At 40.1% G+C, this 23,740-nt stretch overlaps 1 protein-coding gene across 2 annotated transcripts in view; it reads right to left on the reverse strand.

Annotated features, from left to right (window-relative positions):
* Positions 1 to 23,740, reverse strand: part of MYPN (myopalladin) — a 74,551-nt gene that overhangs the window by 6,851 nt on the left and 43,960 nt on the right. For both annotated transcript variants that reach the window (XM_083866553.1, XM_083866552.1), the window contains exons 11-19: positions 21,872 to 22,456; positions 19,420 to 19,567; positions 8,688 to 8,909; positions 8,091 to 8,240; positions 7,170 to 7,249; positions 6,550 to 6,676; positions 4,851 to 5,058; positions 3,960 to 4,125; positions 1,033 to 1,166 (exon numbers count right to left, since the gene is read on the reverse strand). In XM_083866553.1, coding sequence (XP_083722679.1) covers positions 1,033 to 1,166; positions 3,960 to 4,125; positions 4,851 to 5,058; positions 6,550 to 6,676; positions 7,170 to 7,249; positions 8,091 to 8,240; positions 8,688 to 8,909; positions 19,420 to 19,567; positions 21,872 to 22,456 — 1,820 coding nt within the window. The remainder of the gene's footprint in view (positions 1 to 1,032; positions 1,167 to 3,959; positions 4,126 to 4,850; positions 5,059 to 6,549; positions 6,677 to 7,169; positions 7,250 to 8,090; positions 8,241 to 8,687; positions 8,910 to 19,419; positions 19,568 to 21,871; positions 22,457 to 23,740) is intronic.

Below are 23,740 nucleotides of genomic sequence, written 5' to 3' on the forward strand. Positions count from 1 at the left end.
AAATAGCACGGAGGAAAATGACTTCTGTCACTCACTTTGGGATGTGAATTACATATCTTGGAAAATGTGGTTTGAATTGGGAAGCATTCTTTGATTTCTGTTTTTTTTCCCATTTGTGCCTTGAATCTTTAATTTGAAAATTTATGTCTTTCAACATTTAGATACCTAAGGAATGTTAAAATTTTGTTTCATCTTTCTTAAATCAGCCTTCTCCTAGCCCTCTCTTGAGCCTTCCATTACTATTGCTCGTATCACCACAAGGTGGCAGGAGGCTGACAGAGATGCACTGGTGATTTACTTCGATAATTAGATGGAGTTTAAAAAACAAAATAGAAATATGACTTTGAAAACTTGGGCCCTTTTTTTCTTTTAAGGGTCTGGTTCTAATCTAACCAGTTGTTATATATATACATACATATACATATATATATATATAGAGAGAGAGAGAGATGTAGCTATAATCCAGTTTGTGGAACATGCTTTCTGTTTTATTATGCTGCTTAAGTGATCAAAATACTCTGCTTTTTCTATTCCATCTTGCAGAGATAACAGTTAAATGGTGTGCTGTAGTTCTTGAAGTGGGCTGGGGCCTTCTGAGTCCTAGACAAATGTATTGGATGTAAAGTAGTCCCCATCAGTCAGTCTTAGTTTGCACCCCCCGTGCTCTGTGGAAGAAGGGGTCAGCTTTCTTGTGTGCAGTTTAGTGCTCTGTGAGGTCAGGGCTGTAGGACAGACACTTCAGAGGCAGTAGAGTTAAGGTTCAGCTTGAAAATATATGCTTATGTGCCTAGGGATTCTGGGAGGTGGAAAATGGGAGTAGAGAATATTGTGCAAAACTCCTGCTTTGGCTTTTTGTCCTTACCCTCCTTTAAGCTGGTGCAGCAGAGCTGGTTTGGCCATTTAGCTGTATCATTATATCTCTTCTGGGGCCTTATTATGCTGTGGCCCTGCTGTGACACTGATTTCTAATCCATGCCAAACCCAGACTAAGAAGAAGTTGTGGCCTTGTTTTCTTTCCCAGCCAATACCTACCATATATGTCAAGTCGAGCAGTACAGGAGACAATGCCAGCTTCATTCTTTGCAGACAAGGTGTACCAGCCAGCATCTGCTTTCTTGGCAGGCTGGATCAGGAGGCAGACGTACCCTGTTGTATCTTGATGCATGCTGCAAAACAAGGGTTTGGGAATTATTATTTCTCAAGAGCACATCAGCTTTCAGATTTTGAAGTATGTATATTAAACATGAAACAGATACATTATCATCTCTGTTGACAAAAAGGTAGCGGTCTGTAGTCATCAGATTTCCTTTCACTATGACCTCAAATGATGATCAGGAAATCTCAGATCTGTTCTGGCTCCTCTCTGTTGTGCACAGTCATGGTGTGACTGTGGGAGCTGAATTGTTACTCCATATATGTTAATATTAGCATTATTTATTGAATACTAATAGGCTAAACCTATGCAAACCTGCTGCACAATAATACTGTATTTTTTTTCTAGTTCAGAAGCCGGAACAAGAACATAACAAAATACCAAGAGCACTTCTACAAAGTTGTGATATTTTTCACAACAGCAACCAGAGCCAGTCAGAAACTTTCTTGGGTGTTGAGAAAGATGAGACAGGAAAAGCTTACAGATATGATTGCTTGGCAAGAGATTCTGAAAATATAAAGCCTGAGTGAACTAGAAATGAAAGCAAGCTTTGAGATGTAACCATGGCAGGCAGGAAGACAGCAATTAGCTGGAGGTGGGTTGAGTTATAGCAAACAAAGGGACATCTAGGGGCCCAGGGGAGGAGCCCCGCCAAGGTATCGGGGAAAAGGTAAATTAGGAAGTAGCCTTTAAGGGTTGGAATACAGAATGATATGGTAATATAGCAGTTCTCATAGGCTGTATGTAAATTCTGTAAGATTTGTATCTCGAGCTGGTTGGTAACTGTAAATTAGAATATTAAACACAGAAAGAGATAGAATGCATTGTAACAAGGAACCAGCTCTCTTTGGGGGCAGCAATTCAGCTGAGGCTGGTGGCTGAAGGCAAAGCTCTTTAACCCATGACCAGTGCAATAAACCACGTGTTCCAAGAGCCTCCCTGGTCTCCAGAGATCTCTCTCTCTCTGCCATCGCGGGATGCTCCTACATTGGGCCACCCTTTTCCATGAGAAAATGACCAAGTGGGAAAATGAGAAAGATTGGTTTAGCCAACACTCTGAAAGAAAACTGCTTTGATGTTCCCTCCACTTCCTTTGCTCTCCAGTGATCTAAGGCTTTGTGGCTGCAATTTTCAGAAAAAACTTTTCAGTAGGATATAACAGAAATGAGACTCCTCTGCTCTCTAGGCTGAGGCTGGTCCTTTTTATCAACCCAAGTATTTCTCTGATTATAAAGGAAGAGGTGCGAGATGAGCACTTCAGAACACTTGAAGTTCCAGATGTTCTGAAATTTGAGATTTTGTTACCATATTAGCTGGAATGAAAGCACAGACTTGCAGGACAAGAGGACATTTTGTGCTTCCAACAGCTCTAATAAAAAAGGGCACATTCACCCTTTGCTCCCTGCACTACACCATTTGCCTTATGCTATCGGGTGCAGTAGAATAGGAACTGGTGTGTGTCGTTGTTGTGATACAAAAGCCCCTCTTGGCTTCAGGCAGGAAGGCAACAATGAGGCAAAGAGAGGGACAAACGGGGACCATGCTGCCCATGGGTCTGTGCAGAGCCACTGGAAGCCTTTGGGGTTTCTGGTCTCAACTGACCAAAATAGCAGAGCTGCCACAACCCTTCTGCTTGCTCCTGACACTGTGGGGTGTGGGAGGTTTCCCTTGGCCATTGCTTTGCTGACCTGAAGCAAAAATTTGTTTTCTACCTTTTTGTGGAACAACTGGAAATGTGGCATTTTAGGACAGGTGCTCATTTTCCAGTAACTACAGTGCGTGCATGTGTGTAACACAATCCCTATTAAATGGGAACATCTATATGGAGTAATCTATGAATTTGCTAATGGCAAATTCAATCCCCTCCTCCAGATTATCTGTAAAGATATTAAACAGGACTGGGCCCAAACCATACACACTACAGGCTGTAGAAGATCAAGGTTAGGTGGGGTTTCTGGAGAGGGACCACAGTCTCTGGGTGAGGACAGGGTGACCACTGAAAGAGTTTTCTGAGAATGCTTTCCCTTGTGATTGGTGTCCATCATATCCAAGTGATGCTGCTGCAGAGCAGCTTTCTGTACTGATAGCCTGCAGGTGTGTGTGTGAAAGGGTGATACTTCTTGAAGCTGATCTCAAAGATCCAGTGACTGCATCAAGTTGTTAGTTGGAACCAAGTGGAATAAAATACTAAAAATCAGATATATGCTAAATCTTTAAAATCTTTTTAAAAAGAAAACACTTAATTGATCATTAATTACAACCAGTCATTTCAAAAATTGAAAAATAGTGATGCATTTGACTGCAAGAGCTGAACTTGAACGTTGTTGTGTTTTGTAAGCATGGATCAAAGTCTTTGCCTTTGTTTGTGACCAACTTTGTTAAGTTTCTATATCTGACATGATAAACTCTCTATTACCCCATGCTCTGGGGCACTGAAACTGTTCTGAATTTGAATTCATATCTGGTTGGAACTCAACTGGGAAAAAATAGCTTAGAGAGAATAAGGCGCTGAAATGCATTAAAAAGCCATATCAGAGAATGTTTGATAAGGAGTTTCATACTCTCTGTCAGGCCTGTGGCCTGCAGGCTCTGTCCCCACTCTCTGAGGCAGTGGGGCCTTGTGCCTTTGTTTTGAACCAAGGAAACAGCCGTTGTTTCCCCCACAGGGAGACAAGATTTATGCAGCTTTGTGTGGCTGAAAGAAGTTGTTATAAAGCACCACCATCTGTACTTATCACAGAGGTTTTCATGGAAGCAGTTGGCCCAGCCACAAGAAACCTCAGGCACGGGTGTTATGGTACAGTACCTCATCCTCTCTCTGTTTGATGGGATGGTCTCATTATCTTTCTTCCAGTAAAATACGGGAGGTGGCATTCCCACAACTCTGCACTCCAACCTGACGGGGTAACCTTCTGGAACACCACAGTTCTGAAGCTTCTCCAGAAACATGGGGGCTCTTTTGACTTCCTTTGCTGGAAAAAGAATTATTCAACAACAGATACCTTATTCTTTTTTTCTCTTTGAATAGTATGGAAGAACACAAAAAAATTATTCTTGTGGTACCAAAATAGATTGTGAAGTTTTAGTGGGATATTGGAAGGGAAGTGAAATGTCATGACATAGCCTCTGTAAGGGAACATAAAGTAAATAATAGGCAGAACTGGAGTTCGTAAAAGAATATATGCATGCCTGAATGGTCTGAACACACTACCATTGCAGGAAATTAATGCCAGATCTATAAATTTCAATATCTCACATCTTTTAAGGCTTTATTAAAGGACAGTCTTCAAATTAAACTTTTCTATTTAAAAACATTTTTAAACCAATAAAATTTGGACTGAAATCTGGGATACTTCAACATATACATTATGAATTCAAACCCTAAGCATTTTCTGGGGAGAAGGTTAAGAATGTCATTTTACCTAGACAAGAGAGGAAGGGTGATAATGAGACAGAACTCTTATGTCACTCTCTTAGTAACAGGAGTGCACTCATCTGAGAACCAGGTGCATTTCCCTCCATCAGCTGAGGAGGGAAATACATATATAAAAATTACATATCTACAGCTGTTGGATTCTCCTACTCTCTGTGCATTAACTATTTATCTATACTTGTCTATAGGGAAACCTGTAAGGTAAGTCTGAAGAAATGCATACAGATAACTTCATCATTGAGATTATTTTTCAGTGCTTCTTACCTACAACAGTGAGCTCCAGACTGAATGAATTTTGTCCTGTTTTGTTAGTGGCAAGGCAAGTATAAGTTCCAGCATCACTTTGAGAGAGAGGATCGATGAGCAGAGAGTGCACTCCAGTCTCTCTGACCAGCATCTTGTGTCTGCCGTCCGGGAGCACAGGTTTGCCATTCAGGAGCCACGTCAGGTCTGGAGTTGGTAACCCACTCACCTGAGAGACAGGGAAACTGCTCAAGACAAGTGTCCAACTGACAGAGAGAGGTTAGGAAATTCAGAGCTAGGCTTTTCTACAAATGCCAGCTGAATCATGTCAAAATCTAGACCAGAAAGAATTTTTTTTTGTAATTACTTCTCAGTTTTTGTTTCTCTGCTGACTACTTCCAAAAGGGAGAAAACAAACAAGCAAAAGGATTAAAAAATACTTCAAATATCTATGTTTTTCTTAGTCAGAAAGGAGGAAACTTAGACTGAAATATGAAATTAGAATATGAGAGTCACAAAAGACTTAATAATCTCCTAGTTTTCCTTTTTTTGGTGCTGAATATAGATCACATTCCTTGCTCTAAAATACTAGAGAATTTAACAGAGATGAAAAAGTTCTATACAAATTTGTATTTTGTAAAATTTGATGAAGAATGATATAATACTTCATAGCTGTACAACTTGCATGCTTTAGAACACTACAAATTAAGTATTTTTTTAAAGATTAGACTGCATTGTAGTATTTAAACCCTTTTCAATAGGAAGCAGTAGTTACTCATGTCTAAAATATTGCTTTCCAAACAACATTTTACAAAGCAGAGAAAGAGGGAAGTGAAACTTGCCTGAGTGAGGGCTGCTCTCTCCCAGGTCTGTGCAATGCCAGACATGCTTTAAGGCTTCACAAGCTCTGCCAGGATAGCAGAGCTAGGAATAAGCAAATTCTTTGGCATGCTCCTCATAAAGTTTACATCGTAAATTAAATAGTAATGAGTCTTGCTTATCTTCAGGGCATTAGCTTGTGTCTCAGAGCTTCTACCCTCTTCAGAGCAGAGGTCAATGTCAGCACTGCCACCTTTGCTGCACTGCAGGGACATAGAGGGGCTACCAGAATATGTTGGAGCAGATGATTCCCTTAAAGGTGTTCAATAACAGGATGTTCATGCTGTGTACTCTAACCTCTGACAACTCTTCCATGCCAGGATTTCAATCAGTAAATGGGGATGTTTCTGCCTCTCTGTATGCTGGGGAAGCATAAAATGAGCTGGGCTCAGTTCCCTCTTTTCAGGGAATATTAATCTTCAGTAATTCAGTCCAATACAATGGGAACATTTGTTTGAACACAAAGCAACATGCTGAATCCTCTCTTTCTCTGGTTTTGTGCTATTCTGGATTATGTTCAAGAATCTGATAATGGAGCAGAACTTCTGGAGTTCATACTGGTGAAGGACACAGTGACCATATCTAGTAATTTGAACAACCTTGTAAGTGAGCCTTCTGTTCCTGGGTTCTGTTTTCTGTGTTCTCCATCCCATAGAATGTTTGTTCAAAAGAAATCCCTGGAATCCGCTCAGAGACAATGGCATTAAGAAATAGTTTTTAAAATGAAGCATTAAAATTTGAATGGAAAATGTTCGTGCATGCAATAAAGAACATGAAAACACATAGCACTGCATCTACAGAGGCAGGGAAAGTGAGAGTGAACAGAGGAACCAATTAATACCTTACAATCCAACCTACAGAGTCGCCCTTCATGTGCCACCATGTCACCTGGAGCCTGTAGGAAGTAGGGCCTGAAAAAGCGTTCTTGAACTGCCTCTTTGTCTCCTTCTGGCACCCGGGGTCGTGTTCTGCAACACAAAAATCCCATGTGTGTGTTTGGAAGTCAAATTGCTTTTCCTAATGCTTGAAAAAAGGGAAGAAATTGAGGAAAAGGATGGAGAGAGAGCTTGAGTTGCATAAAAGTGTAGAAAGAATGGACTGATTGTAATTTAATTTTTGCATATTTTCCATTTAGAAAGATTATCAAATTAACTATATCATGTAGTATATCCTTAGATTCCCAAACTGGCCTTTTCTTATTTTTGCTTTTTTTTGGCTGAATTTCATTTTGCTAATCCATCCCTTGCCTTTAGCTTCACTAAAACAAGTAATTGAAGTCGTACTTAAACTTCCCTGTATTTGAGGATGACCTTCAAAAACATAGAAGTGACCTGTTGGGAGGGAACTGCTGCTGTTATTTCCATTTTATGATTGGGAACTGAAGTTCAATGAATGCACTGGTTATTTTGGATGCCTTCAGTACAAAGCATAAAGAAGGTCTGCAGGACTTTTTTTTTTCACCTGTGAGGCTGAGTTGTTGATATTCGTCCCCGAAAAGGGACACTCTGAACCATCAGGTGTCCTGAACAACTGATCCTCCCCTGCAATTCACAATAGAAACAGAATTAATAGTTGGTTAATGGCTTACTTAATTTTAAAGTGTAGATATTGAACACTTAAAGTGAATTAGGATTAATTTTTATAAAGGAGCTGAACTATAGTGAGAACACCATTTCCCCAAAGCAAATGCTGTTAGCCTGCAGTTGAGGCAGGGGTTTCCCTAACTCTTCAGCCTGTGGCAATGTATTTAGTGCCTGTTCCCTGCTAATTTATTCATGCCACAGGTACTGTCTGCTAGTACCTTTGTATTGGCCTGCTTTAAAATGCAGCCATGTAGAAACTGAAAAGAAAAAGAAATTTTTTTTTTTTAAGGAACATTTAAACTGGAAAAAGTTGCCTGATGAATCTACTTCTAAATAAATGGCTAAGCTAGCACATGGGTCAAGGAGAATGGTGTAAGGGAGTGAGGCTATTTGCAGATCCACATCTTTGCATCCAGGATGAAGAATATACTTGTTTGGTAACAGTTCCAAATTTGATGTAACCATTTGTTTGTTCCTGCTCTGTTCTTTCTGCCTGAAACATCATGTCTGTGTTGTCAGCACATCTCAAAAGGTGCACATCAACAGCTGAGAGTGGGAAGGAGACAGGGCAGGAGTTACTGACATGAAAAAATTTCCATCTTGCTTTTGACTGTCTGTGTAATCAGGGAGTAGTTTCATCAGTCATCTTTACATAGTTTCCTCTCCTATGCTCTGAAGCACCTGATTTGTGATAGTTACCACTTCAGGTCAAAGTATGTGGCCCAATTTGTGTTCCTACTAATGTGTATTAGGAAAAGATGAAACAAGCATTTTTGTAAAAGAAAATAAAACACCTTACTTGTGGGTTTGCAGCCATAATTGTATAGTTGCCATCATCATCATTAGTAGCAGCTTCAATATGTAAAGAACATGTTCCGTCTTCTTCTCTGTTCATTTTGAAATGTGTGTTTTTCTTTGAAATCTGCTTGCCATCCTTGAACCAGTAGACCTGTAGTGATCAGACCCACCCCTATGACTTAACAGTGACTAGAAAAATAACATAAATTGAGTGATAGCTAATAAAATTTTAGAATACTACAAAATTTGCAGATCAGTTATAATGTGAAACAGAATGGTTCCAGGTTGAACTCAGGAAGCTGCATATCATAGCTGGGCCTGTCAGATTCTCTTTCTTGGCTCTAGGCATGTCACTGTTAGATCAGTTCTCATCTTTCTGAGAAGTTCTGGGGGTTGTGCAGTTCTGTGTCTCCCGGAGTCAGGTGTTTGACCTCAAGGCCTGAAGCATGCGCATGAGCAGATACTGTTATTTTAGAAGGGTGGGGGGAATGATTCATTTGGGATTCATCTCTCCTCAGAGCCCTATGCTTTGGAGGGATGTACAGACACCAGTGGGGAGCTGGGTTTTGTTCCTTTAGCAGTTACAGTGAGGACGTACCTTGGGAACAGGTATTCCAACTATTCTGCAGGTGAATGTAATGGGGGATCCTTCCATGACCCGAAAATGCTTGAGTCTCTTATCAAAGATGGGGGCTATGTATTTGCCTGTAGGGATTTCCTCGTGCTGGACTTCATCATCTGATTCATCCACTGGTGTCCGCTCAAGGCGAAATTCAATTTCATTCATCAGCCTCTGCTCAAAGCTTGAAATTCTGTATTCCTGCAGGGTGAGAGAGGCACAGGTCTGAGCAAAACCAGTCATGTCCTGGGGCATTTGTAGCCATTGGCACTTTTAGACTCATTCTACAACAAGCAAAAATTAAAAAAGCCCAAGTTAACCAGGACATCATGAAACAGTCTGAATTTGGTTTGCAGGCACAGATACATTGTGAGTCTGTACAGTGTAATGACACTGAGTTTTTTCACAGGCAGCAAAATAAATCAAACATGTAATTTCTCTAAGTCCCTGTCAAAAAAAATTTTGCACACTGTTGATCAAAAGAAATTATTAAAACATTCCAAATTTTTGAGGATTTTGTGTCCAAGTATCAGTCACCTGCTAATTACAGAAATGAATGCTGTATGTTTTAGTTCATAATTATATAAGGAAAACTATATGTACTTAAAGAGAAAATTAGGAAGAAAGGGAAATATTTTCAGAGTAATTTACTTCAGGTTCAACTTGGGCAGATTTCTAGCTGGTGTAACTGAGAATGCAAAAGATGTTACATTGAAATTCTTAATAGATTAAACAGATTATGCAATAAACCCAGCATATTCCTACATAAATGAACATTTCCAGATAGTTGGATGCGATTATGAACTTTCTCCTGATGCCCTGAATTCAATTAGAAACGTCTCATCACTTAGCTGTTTGGCACGAGGAAATCTCCTGTCTAGACCAGGAGGCATTTGACCAAATGTCTCTTGCTGTGGCTTGTGAAGCCTCAGACCAAGAGCCAGCTTCAGTTTGTACCTCCAAACCAATGTTTGTCCTGGGCATGGTGGAGCACTACAGCTATGCCTGGGGGGACTTCTCACGTTGCACATTGCCTGCTGCACTGACTCACACACCTGCAAGAGCTCCTTGCTAAAGTCATTACAAACTCCCTTTGTAGGGAGGAATCTTGTATTACCTGTAGAAGACAAATCAGTTTGCTCAGATCTGGATTTCCACAGGTTTTAAGCCCAGAGTTTGCATTCCTGCTTCTATTGAAAATGTAATTTTAGAAACCAACAAGTAGTAAATAAGGGTGTAGCCAATCCTTAGATCTATGCAATTTGGACCTTGCCTGGAATTTTATAGCAAGTTAATTAAAGAACCAGCAGATATCCCAAAACACTGGCAATTGCATCCCTGATTGTTTAGCCATTCCATCTTACTGCTGATTATGCTCTTGACCGACAGTTTCCAGACAGCAGGGAGAAAAGATGGAGAGGCAGAAAAAAATTTAGCTGACAAATACTTCTGCTTTCTTCAGGAGACCAAGGAGACAGAAGTGGCCAAAAGTTTAGACATTACAGCAGAGTTTTGAGGAGACAGGGGTTTGTAAGACATGGGAGTGAGAGGAGGAAAATGTGGCAGCAACAAAGTAGAAAAAGTTGGAAATCGCTGTGGTGGAATAAGCACCCCGGTAATATCTGATTTTGGAACTGTAGTGATAGATGTTGTGTGCTTTCATCTAAAATGTCTGTGTTGGGGAGATTGCTTGAAGGTTAGCTATGGTAGGAAAAGGCAGCCAGCTTGGAGTAGGTAGGGAAGGAATTTGGTGAGTGAAGTTGCTCATCCTTGCACTGGTCCCTTGTTCTCTGATTCTGCAGGGCTGTTCATTCCATGCAGCTTCAGAGCAGCATGGAGAGCTGCAAGGTTCTGGGAGCGTTCTCAGGGAGCTGGGGTTGCTGAGTCCCCCTCCAAGATCTCTTCCTTACCTCTAACACCTTCCCCCACTCTGCCCTCTGAGTTTCCTGCCAGGCCAGCTGTGCCAAGCAGAGCTCTGAGCTGGCTGTTCTGTCCTGGTGAGAGGTGCCAGAGGCTGGGAGCCAGGCACGCCACGGTACCAGCCACCTCCTCATGGGGCTGGCCATGGCTGGGGAGCACCAAAAAGCCTCATAGGTTTTCACCTCCTTCAGCTTTGCTTCTCTCATGCACTAGGTCTCAGCAAATTGCTTTGTAGATCAAATTCTCATCTCATTAAAGTCAGTGTAAAACTGGAGTTTCTCTGATTTCTCATCAACCAGCCCGATCATTTTCCCATGTGGGTGGCAAGAACTGGTTCTAATGTTCCAAGGGAAAATTAAGCAATCAGTGTTTTACCCTTGGTACTGAGAATAAGCCTGTCTTTTTAGGAAGGCAGAATCATGTAAGAATCAGGGAGTGGCTGCTGTAGCAGAGGGAAGTGATGGGGCTAGAAAGGCATTGCCATTATGCTTTCAAGGCATCTCGTTCATGTGGAAGGTGTTGACTGCAAAACAATATGCTGCAGAACAAAGTTAAATTTTGAAATATTGCAAGCTGATGGCACAGTCAAGTATTGTTTATAGACAGCTGAGTTTAGTCAGCAGTTTTTCATATGGATTTTTTTTTCATTGCTGTCCAAAAGAAGTCATGGTATGTTAGGAGAAATTAATAGTGTAGAGTTGCTGTAGCCATAATGGCCTGGTGAAATGCTGATAGAGACAATTAACATATTTTTTTTTCCTCTACTCCAAAAGTACAGATCTGTTTTAAGTGATCTAACTAACTAACATACATAAAATTCAGAGCAATCATTTTCAAGTTGTATGTGGCCAAACTAACCTTGCGCCAGATTTAGATCCAAAAAGGTTTTCTGTGAATACAACATACCATTTTTTCCTGGCTTGTGTGCTGAGGATATTAACTTCCTACAAACACCTTCATTAAGAAATGTGGGTACTCCTTCCTTTTCAAATGTCTGCTTGCAGAAGAAAATACAATAGAGGAAGAACGCCTTTCAGGGGACCCTTTGAGGTTACTTATAGACAGGTTTCTTTGCATGTGACCCTGTGTAGATGCATCTGTAACTTACAGGGACAAGGTACTCTGCAAACCTGAGATATTCTAGAATATGTGGTTTTATTGCAAGGGTCGTGGGTAGAAAGGGCCTTCCCTTCAGCCACCAGCCTCGGCTGAAGGGAAGTCCCAGAGAGAGAATGAGAGAGAGCAAAGAGGGTATGGGCCAAGAAGAGGGGAGAGAGAGAGAGCGAAGAGAGCGAGGTCCTGGTTATGATACATTATATCTCCTTTTGTGATGAATATTCTAATTTACAGTGACCAACCAATACAAGACACAAAATCCTATAGAATCTACATACAGCCTATAAGAACTACTACATTACCATGTGTTATATTTTAAACTCTAAAAACTTCTCTTTAGACTTTTTTGTTTTGCTACATTGACCTTTGGATCCCTTAGCCAGCAGAAAGGTATTGTTCAATCAAAAGGGATTCTCCTTCAGCTGGCTAGGCTATTGTCTTTAGGTTATATAGTAACTAAGACTCGGTATCCTACAACTCAGAATAAGCTTCCATTTCTATTTTGATTACAGGTTTCATATTTTCAGAATCTTTTGCTAAGCAATCATATTTATAAGGTTTCCCTGATTAATCTTTCCCAACAACCCTGGATGTATTTGCATACACAGAAAGAAGTATAAAATAGCACTTTGTGAAAACAGAAGCATTTTGCTGCACTATCAGCACCGGGTTGTCATTCCTGGCAGCTGCTTCCCTGGCCATGGAAGCCCCAAGTGTCCTTGTACAAATGCAAGTCTCTGGTAGGGAACTGTGCAGGCTGACTGCAGGAGTTTGCTCATTTGAAGGAGTTATATTCAAAAATACATTTTAAATTAGAAAACATCGAAGCCAGGTTTCCTACAGCCCCTGTTTCCTGTGTGTTGCCCTCATACTTTTGCTTTTCTAAACCTGTTCTGTGTGCATATATATGCTTGTATAAATTTACAACCAAAGCAACAAGACCAAGTCAACTTTGTTGTGAAAATTTGAACACCAGCATTCAGAGACCGAACATGCTACACCAAACTTCCTGTAAAGAACAGAAATCTTTGAAATAAGTGAGAATACACTTCTGGATGCAGAGTATAATCTTGGAGGTTTTTGCTTGTTTGGTAGGTTTTCTTTTAGGATTAGCAAGAACAGAAAGGAATAGAACTCCTTTCTATTAATATGGCTTTCTGAAGGATTGCTTTTATCACAGAAGCCATAAGCCTATTTCTGAATGTGATTACAAAAGTGGTGTAGGGCAAAGTTTGTTGTTGTGGTTCAGACAAGTATTTCGTAAAGTGTCACACAAAGAACAAGCCCACATAACCACGGGGTACAATGTTAAAACTAGGCTGCAGTTCAGTATCCTGAGGAGAATGAGGGAAAGAGTACAAAGGTTCAAGCCCTGATTTGGAGTCAAAAATGTAGCATTGCAGCTCCTTTTTTGGTGGCTTTCCTAGAACATGAAACTTTTATGGGGAATAATTCACACACTTTTTCAATACAGTAATCAGATATTTTAAATTATTATATCTACCAGCTAAAAATTCAAGCTCCTGTTCAGTGGTGCAATGCTCTGTACAAAGTATAATGCATCTATAATTGTATATATTTATCTATATAGGCTGAGTAGATTGCAGCTTTGGAAACCTGCCTATTTCTTCTACATCAAATGCACATTATTTAGTGTGCATGGTGTACAAAAGGGGAGTAGGCAGTGGTGCTTTTATTAACACTGTCACTGTGTAGCTTGAAGGGTAAAAGACTTAAAACTGGCCAAAGCAAAGCCAGGAAATGTGCTGAATATGTATCTGAAGTGGTTTTGTACTGTTCTAGTGGAACTCTGTGGCAGATAGAGAAGCGAAATGCAGCTTTCCTTCTGCTTACCTTTGCTCTGCTTTGGCAATATTGTTGTAGGCTGCTGGTGGGTGGCTGTACTTTGTCATGCACAACAAACAACATCTCTCAATGCCACTCCTGCTAAAGGTACAGGTTCACATAATTTTGTTTCTGTGATGGATCTGTTTGGCCCCATCACCATCATTTTTGACAATCTGAGAGCACAGCACCCTTCAGGGCAAGGCTAGTACCTGCATTTTACCTGTGGGAAATTGAGGCCTAAAGAAGCTGATGGACCTGTTAAAGTGACACAAAAATCTCAGACAGAGCAGAGAGCTGGATCATGGTCTCCTAGATCTTGTCAAGTAATTTAACTCCTGGGCCTTTCTGCTACCTGTGAACGATTTTGGCAAAGAAGGGGACTTGCATAGAGTGTAGTAATTCCCATTGGATTCTAAGCACCTTTGTGTATGAATACAAGTTCTAAAATCCTGCATCTGTTGTAGTGTAAATTTATCTTTAGCAGGATTCAGATGTTAGTGAATATACATACTAGCAGTTAGTAGAAGCTTGTAGAATCAAAATAGTCTGATGTTAGCATAGTAACTCATGGAAATTCCCACAAACAGAAAGGCTAGAGGAGCTCTACTCGAATGTTGATTCTCATGCACTATATAAAAACAATTCTGTTGCCAACTTAATGCCAATGCTAGACAAATTTCCCAATTTAATCCCAGATTTGTAGCTTTTAATAGATGGCCTTTTTGGCAGAATTATTCTAAATCCATGTAACAGTTTATCTAAGAAAGTGGCATATATTGCATTTCAGGATCTGTTTCCAAGCTGTAACACTCCTTAACTTCACAGTCTAATCTAGGCTACTCTGACTGAAATCTCCTGTTGGTTTGGATTCTTTCTCCTCTCCCTGTTCCCCTCTCAGCAGTGGGAATCAAAAGGCAGCAGATCCAATGCGCAGGCTTTTCTCCACTTGTCATATCCTACGAAGAGGTACCACTGGGGCAATTTATTTCCTGCAGGTGAATTATTTGGGGCACGGACATAGCACTGGGCATGAATCTCATGCTTACCCAAACACAAACCATGAAGAGCCTAGCAAGTCACTGTCTAGCCAGATAACATTCAAAATAGAGTTCAGAGTGATTAAGCAAGAAGGAAACAGAGGAGAAAGCAAATGGAGTTGCCATTTCCAGTTCCCACAGACTTAGCAGCTGGATTGAATGTGTGCAAGCGTGAAGAACTCAGCTTCCCTCTGACATGACAAGCTCTGCAAGCCAGGAATCTACCAGGAAAACCTGTCTGTAATTTCTTATTGCTTAGATCTAGGTCTTGAGAAGACAGCCAAAAGTGGTTCTTGGACTGTTCATTGCCACAATTACAGGAAGTTCATACATATTATTATTAATTTATCTTGGTCAGATTCTTAAATCTCTTTTAATTTCTAGTACAGAGCAGACAAGCTTCCGTGGGAAGTCTTTGTGGTCAAATTCCCATCCCTAGTCTAAAATTGCCTACATTTGCTGATCTTTGAGAGATTATGTGAAACTGGATTTTGAGCCAGATTTTTGGAGTGATTGCATGAAGTGTAATTTTTGTGCCTGGGAGCAGAGTTCTGGGTGATTTGTGGGCCTTTCTGAGACTGAGGGCTCAATATGGGAACTGCAAGGAGATGGTTCTGTGTCCTCAGTGTTGAGGTGTTACTGGTATCAGGGCCTATGTGATGAGTTGGGATCTGCATATGGCTTTGGCCTTTAGTGATCTAAAAGCTTTTGGACAAACCCTGCATGTCTTCTGCTCTGAAATTTCTTATCAAGTATTCTCGAGCAAGGATGAAGAATATTCATGTGAGAGCTGTGCAGAATTTTCTAGACAGCTGTAGGTTTTTTATTTGTCCTAAAAATAAGGCTGCTATCTGAGTCTTACGTAAGACTTAACCAATCAGCTCTGCCACATGATATTCTTCATAGTAAATGACACAGATATGTGAGCACAGTTTATGGTTCTTATAACCAAAATGTATAAACCAGACCCCAGGATTTAACTCTGCTTTCCTTTATTATAGCACAGGTAATTAATTTAGCTTTATTACTGTCCAGGATTTTGAGGTTTCATTACCTCATTTTTCTATTTTATATTATTTGTATAACAAAATGTTGTGGAGAAAATATCATTAATCTCTGAGTTTTGCCTGTAAAGCTGAATTTCCTCTCTTAAAAGAGGAAATATTTATAGATTTATTTATATTGGTATAGCCTGTGAATACTTTCAAATACCAGGGGAAAAGAATTAGTTTCTACTACATATTTATGTTTTTCCATTTGCCAAAGTCTCTCCAAAGTCTCCATCTTTCCTTTTCTCCTCATACATCTTTTTGTTTCTATGTGACACATTCTAACTAAACATTACAGAGGTATTTTACTTGTAGGACAGATGGAAGGCCCAACGGACTAGACTAGTAGATTTTGGGAAGTGGAGGTAACGCTGACTGTGCTCTCTTTCTTTCATCAAGTGATGCAGTTACCTGACACTCTCTGAGATTATGAGACTGGGATGCTTGATCTCATAGCATTTCAATCTCAGCCTCCAAGAGACAACTCCAAGCTTTTTGCCAGAAAACATTCTGGAGGTGAGGGGGAGTGGATGGATCTTCTTTGTCCTTGTCCTCTTTCACTTTGCAGAGATACTGAAATACCCGATACAACAAGGACAAGAATGCAGTGGTTTTTGTCCTCGTTTCTGGAGTAAAGAGAATTCTGAAGTAAAGAGATTCTCTCTCTTTGTTTCTCTGTCTCAGTCTGTCTCTGTTCCCTTTTCTCCATCACAACCTGGAAGAAAAAATTCTAACAGCTTCCTCAGAGGACCCTGATCATTTGAGCTGAAATGCTCTTTGCAATGTCCCACTAATTGAGGGCCTGTTCTTGGTGCCTGAAAGTTTTAAGTTTTATTCTTGGAGCTGGAGAAGGTGGTTTTGTACCATCTAGCTAGCTTTTTCTAGCTCAGGTCACCTGGTACAGAAGCTGTTCTCAAAGGTGGAATTTCCAGATTTTTCTCCTGCTGTTAAAGAATGCTGAATTATTGGAGCAATCTGGGACAGCACAAACACAACATGTACCCACTGGCAAGGAGTGAAGCCTGTCCTTATGGGAGTTCAGAGTTATGAATTTGATTGTCTTCAAGCCAAGGAAGATACTGAGTCAAGTCTCCTCTATCCTGGGATTTGTCCTAACATCTTCCTGTGATTGCATAAAGCCATTAGTGCACCTTTTGTTTGAAAGAACTGAGCAAATCTGCCCGAAGATGTTTGGGTGTAACTGAATCACATTTTTTTCACCACTCCTAATTGTGACAAAATTTCACTTGGTACTAGAGCTTGCCACCATCTGCAGAAATGATGGGTATGACAGTTTTTTTCTGGTAAAAATGACAGCTTGTTATTGCATGTACTTGATCAAAGTTGCAGTTAGAATCTTGGCAAAGTCATATTTATATTTCTGTCAGCACCTCGTGGTCATCATAGCTGTAGAAGCCCAGAGACTAATCCAGTCTGTCTCATGCAGCATCAGCAAAATTCCCAACTATGTTCTGATCCTGGATTTCTTTATTGTTGGTGATGAATGACGTACTGGATGAAACAGAAGGAGTACATCTGGATTATAAGATATCATGCTGAGTGCATAATGCTGACACTTAGGAAAATATCATCTTGTGAGCTAAACACTTTTCATATGGAAGTCAATTTTAGATAATAAATAGAGCACCAGAATGCAAATCTCTCTCTTGTTCATTACTGCCCCTTATGTAGTAATACAAGACAATGCCAGGGCTTTAAGGCACAGGCTTGTTATCTGTTTGCTCTGGATGATCCCTGCATGCTCTGCAGGTATTGTAAATGAGAATGAACTCTGCTGTTGAAATGTGGGGTCCCAGTACAATGCTCTAAATAAGAATAGACCAGAGGACACATTTTATGAGAAGGAATTTTTAAAATAGCATGTAGACAATATAAGGAAACCAACATTTGAAATTCCTACTGGATGCTGTACTCCATTATGCAGTGATCTCTCACACAGAGGTGACTTGCATTTGTATTTATGAGAGAGTAAGCCCTTCTCTACCATTAAATTGATTTAATACAGATATCCTATGTGTGGGATGAAAATGTCTCCTTTTTAATTCTGTGTTAACTGTGAGAGGAAAAAACAGGACAAAATATATGGGTGTGAATCTAGCACTCCAGCATATTATTCTCATGATGCTGATTGTTCTATGTATTGTGAAGCAACAGGGATTTTGGAAAATACTCTTCATCCTGTCATCTGTTGAAATAATCACTGCCTTCATCGAGGAGAAGACTCAGGCTTGGATTTGCTGGAGTAGGCTTTTCTTAGATGAGAAGAGTAAAATCACAAGGGATTAAAGTTGAGAATTGAGAGGAAAATGAATAAACTTTTATTGATTTTAATTCATTGCCATTGGCATTCAAATTACTGTAACAATTAGGGAAGTGCTAGCTTTGAACTTTTTCAGTGTTTGAGGAATTTGAGAATCAAGATTTAGGCTTGGTCTCATACAGAACAGCAAATAAGTGTATAAATAACTTTTGCTGTCAGCAGATAACTTTGACACTAGTAGTGATCATTGTTTCTAAAGGGGTTATCATGCAGTTAACTCCAAAGACTGACCGGTATTTCACAGTAGCTCCCTAAATAATTTGTCTTACTAGCATAGCGAGTACAAATTGTAACACTTGTGATTCATCTGCAAAACGTTCTGCTTGCCAGTTGTTTTACTCAAAGTGCTTTGGCAGTGTGGTCTGCCAGAAGGAAAGGTCACCAGCAAAATTAAAAACCCCCAGGGATTACACTGCAGTTGTCCACAGCAGGGACTTTGCTCCAGAGCCTCGGTGGCGTTTTGCTTCTCTCTGCATGTTCTTTGTCAGAAAGGCCGAGGGATGTTGGGAAAAGTTCTTTGGTTGATGAGAGATGAGGGCAAACCCTTATTTGCTGCCTGAGCAGCAAACCTTTATTTGTTAAGCCTGAGCTGGTGGGACAACTATGGATGGCTCTGTGGCCAAGGTGAGAGAAGAATAATCACGTGCAGGCAGAGCAGCTATCTAACAATTCTTAGTGTGCCCTATTGTTTTTTGAGAGTGCTTGAACCTGATTTACAGTCATTCCAACCTCTAAATACTATTTCATTTTTTATTTCTTCTTTAGTTTCATATACAGTGTGCAGATCCAGCACATTTATTGATTCCAGTTAAGAGTGAACTGATATTTTGTTCCTTGAACTTTGTAAAAGGTTTTTTATTTTGCTAAATTCTTAAAACAAAGTTCTCCAAGAAGTCCTTGACAATTCATATAAGAATGAAAATTTGGAAAATTTTTAAATTTGGAAAAATAGGTTTAATGCTAAAAAATTGAAAGCCCATTTCCGTTCAACCTAAAGAAAAACAAAAACCTTATCCTAAACTGTTTTGTTACTTTACTCTTTGATTTAAAACATACAGTGTATGAATGTGTGTGTGCAATGAATTGAGCACCTTTAAAGCAAAAAAGTAAAAGCCACTGTCCAGAAGCTTCCATGAAAATGAAGAAGTTTCATATTCATAGCAGCCTTTGAGATGATCAGAAATGAAAAATGCTGCTCAGTCACAAAACAAATTTTCTACAGCTGCATCCCTCATGCTTTTTGTTTAAAGCTCCAGTTTGCTATTCCAACCAGTACTGACATGAAAGATCCTCCTGTAAAGTAGTGTAGCAGCTCACCCACACAAACACCTTTTTTTCCACATCATCATTTATGTCTTGTTCATGGGTGAAATTTTTTTAATAACACTCGATTTTCTTACCTGCTGACCACTTTGTTGATTAGCATCCTCTCTGAAATGCAGTTTTCTTTCCAGGTCCTTTACAAGTGCAACTTTGTTTTCCCGAATAGAGTCTTCTGTTGCTAATGGCAGTGGCTTCAGGTTTTTCTTTGTCAATCCCTGGGTTGGGCTATTAAAAGAAAATTCTGATACTAACATGCAGCAACCAGTATGTATATATTTTGTCACCTGTGTGATATGATATGTTATGATGGAACCTATTATTTATTTACATAGAAGCCAAAGCACAATACAGGATGTGATTTATTTTAATTACTATCTTAATGGAGCATCTCATTCCCATGCAGCATAAATTAAAAACTCACATCTTAAAGGAAATAAGGATCGTAATGCTACAATAAGCATCTAAGCTCAATTTATATTTATCCTGCAATAATGATGTCACAGTAAATGCTAAAGTGAGTGTAGGTGTTACTTTAGGTGTGCAATGTGTACATTTGATGCTATCAGGCAATAATTTAAAAGTTAATACAATTTCTCATTGATCTTTATCTCACATCTTCATTGTTCATTTACTCTTTCCATGAATTTTACTTCTTCAGTTTCTCACCCTTTTATGACACCTAACATCAAGAGTTATTTTTTGATTTTTATTTTATAGATGTGGTCTGTTTAATTTTAGTAAGGTTTGAAAATAGCTAAATTCTTAAACAAGACTTTCAGGAGACTGTGAGAGTGCAGTGCTGGAGCACGCAGCAGGACACTGCTAGGGAGTGTGCAATATTCTGGTAGTTTACTAAAACTAGATCCCAATAGATGTTGGGATCTTGATAACAGGCTCTAGATAAAGGCATAACTGGTGATTTCTTTGCAAGGTCTCATCGTTCTGTTCTGCAGACACTGAGCTCTCACTCCTTTTGTAGCCAGAATTACTGTCACTGATAATGCCAAAAAGAGAAGCTGAAGCTTCAATAGATATTTACAGATTATCACAGATAATGTGATAATTTTCAGGTTCCTTCCTGACCTCTTGTGCCCTGCTAAGACTCTCCCATGCAGAGGTCAAGATTTCAATCTCAGCAAAAGGAGCACAAGCTGTGCAGATTCAGCTCTGGGCTGGGACCCAGGAAGGCTGAAATGAAGAAAACACATTGAACTAGTCTGCCTGCAGGCATCTTGTGTTGACTTGTGCCTGTGCAGCAGTGAGAAAAAGGAAAGCACACTGCCTAGTTCAAGTGTCATTAATGCAAAGAGAAAAGCCCTTGAGCACTTGTGCCCCAACTCTGGAGGGTGGAAGGGGAATGGTGACAGCTGCAGCTGACTTTTGCTTGTTCTTGCAGCACTGTTGAAGCAGACCAAAGGCTTGAGCTGGCTCAAGTGAAAACCTTCACTGTGACCTTATAGCTTTACGCTGTGTGCCTAATCAGGATGCCAGGGCTGGGAAGACTCCAGGCACATGCCATGGGGTGATGGCAATTATGTGGCTGTGCTGGGCAACTGGGAGGTCTGTGAGTAGCAGTGCAGTACTGGTTTGAAGGCAGGATTCTTGGCACACAGAGTGGTGAATGCTATAGACACAGGGACACGTTTTTCTGTTGTAATAGCAGATTGGTTGATGTAGTATCAGCAGGATAGTCAGGAGATTGTGACTTGCTGATGGCTATCACTACCTTGAACTGTACCATTGATAAAAGGGGAAAATACTCCTTACTTTGTGCAGGATTTGGAGTTCTATGGGTAAAGAGTTGTACCAATGTACAGGTGCTAGCCATGCTAACACAGTTCACATAGTCCACAAAAGGGAAATTCATTTCAACTCCACCAGTTAAGAAGAGACTCTTAAGGCCACCACCTTGCCAGTACATCGTCATCCTTATTTGCTTGTATCATGGTAGCTATTTTGTCATAGAAATCATGCTGGCTGTTAATTGAAGTATTTTTGTGCAAACCATTAACTCTCCTAAGATTTTCTGAGGGACTTCAAACGTAGAAAGTACTGCAACCAGAAAAATACCTTTACACAAGTTATTTCTTAGATTCACCTGGACTAAAAAAACACCTTGCAGTATAAGGTACTTTTAAAACTTTACTTGTTGCTTACAATAGGTATGAATGTTTTTATACTGGTGTAAGCAAAGAGTCTTGGAGTGACTTAACCTGCAAGCTCATGAAATCTCTTTTGTCACTAGTATAGTCTTACGTATCTCTGAGGCCCCACATTCTTGTTTATCTGTTTGTATGCTCACATTTCTCTATCTTGAGTTCTGTCTTATTACAGAAGGTATTATCCTTTCTTTTTTTACTGGATGTAAAGGTTAGATTAAATGACCAGAATATATGAATAACTTACTTTTCTATTTTACAAAAGACTTGCATTTCAGTGACTCCCCCACTGAACACCTGAACAGAAATACATCCTAGTTTCCTTTGAGTCTTTGCCCCTGCTGCAGTGCAGGTGCTTTCTGCTACTTACGTGGCTGGTGTACTCCTGGGCAGTCCCATAGCATTGGTCGATGGCGCGGTGGGAAGTGAGGGGAGAACAGCACTGAGGAAAGCTACTGGATTCTGGATCCGTCCGGTTGGGGATAGGGGAGCGGGAGTCACAGTCTGTGCCTGAAACTGTTTTACATTGCTTGTAGAAAGTGTTAATGAAGGCAGCACGGATTCTTTAGGGCTTGGTAGAGATTGCTCACTTTTGCTGGTAAACCCTCCTGACGACCTTGCTGGGGCGGGGGGAGGATTCGCTATGAAATTTTCCATGTTGCTTGTTCTCTGAGCTGCCGGCGGGGCGCTGCCGAAGGTGAGCGGGGAGCTGGCGGAGGGGCTGCCCGGCGGGGCCGCCTGTGCCGGCAGGAGCTGCCGGGGGCGGCTGTAGCCGAACGCGTGCGAAGCACATGCCGAGCTTTGCTTGTACAGGGTCGAGCTGGACTGCTGGTAGAGGGAAGTAGCAGAATTCACCAAAGTGGTGTTGAATGACAGCTCTCTGAGAGATGCCTGATGCACCTGCTGTTGTTCAAGCAAGACCTGGTTGTGGAGCTGTTTTAACTGGCTCTGATCACTGCACAGAAAAAAAATAAAGATGAACAAAATTGGTTAAGAGCCCCGAATGAGCCAGTGGGCTGCATTTCTGTATATGAATTCAGAATGAAAAATTCTATGTCCTGTGACACAGTAAGAGATGGGTAAACTGCTACATGACATATTATCTAACATTATGAGAAGAGCATATTAGTTTGCTACTAAAACAACCTTTTCCTTCATCTCCTCTTCTTTGCCAGAGGCACCAAAGCTTTTTGTCTGCAAATTATTTGACTGAAGATAATTCTTACATTTTAGCTTGTGAAATATAATTCTTACTTGAAGATATTTAAGGGATAGCATTGTCAAAGTCACCTTAGTACCTCTTTGCTTGTGTAAGTAAGAGTGAGATTTGGTGAATCGTAATTTAAATGAGTGTTTGTAAGCCAGGTTGCATTATTTACCTCCTGCTGAAGTGAGTTCTGAAACCAGCTTTGACTGATAAAGCTTTGTAATAATTCACCATAGGAGATACTACCAATGTAGTTTAGGTGGTGTTGACTTTCAGTGGATAATTCAGAGAGGACTTGCATTCCATGCAGTTGTTATTTTTCTAGCTGTTATCTACTAGATAGTTTTTCAAGGCTTTTATACTTTGCAGTTAAGGAAAATAATTTTGCCTTGTCAAGTGGTTTACTTAATTATTATGTATATGGAAATAGAGCACATGAAAAACAGGAGAGCTTTTTCCCTTCAAAAACTAGAAAAGACATAGAGGATATGGAAAATGATTGTGTAATAAACTGTGGAGTATTAAATAACTACTGAGAAAAAGTGGAAAATGTAGATGTAGAGACCGATCACAACTGCTCCTGACAAAGCAAATACATACTCAACATAATTTGGTTTTAGTTAAAAGACTTAGTTTCTACAATGCACTAAACATAAATCACATTAAAGGCAGATAAAGATAGAAATTTCAAGCTTTCGTAAAGTAGAATGTTAGAGAGCTAGTAGTTGTGTGGGCCTGATTTTCCTCTGCATAATAAAGCAATCCTGTGTAACGTGGCTTTTTTGAGAGGGGGAGCTGAGAGAAATTCTGTTTTATGCAAGTATCGGGTACTTAAAAACTGCTTCTGTCCTCCCCTTAAACTCACTATAGCTCAGAAAGTATGTAGGGCTGGGAATGTGGGCTTCACAAATTAAAACCCTGTGCTCCAAGTTCTTCCTCTGCTACAAGGAATGCAAGTTCTGTCTTCTCCTTGTAATGTTTATGCTATGAAGTTACATCCTTGCTTAAGAGTATCAGTAAATTAATTTATAA

The sequence above is a fragment of the Zosterops lateralis genome, assembly GCF_965231275.1.
Source record: "Zosterops lateralis genome assembly, chromosome: 8".
NCBI lineage: Eukaryota > Metazoa > Chordata > Aves > Passeriformes > Zosteropidae > Zosterops > Zosterops lateralis.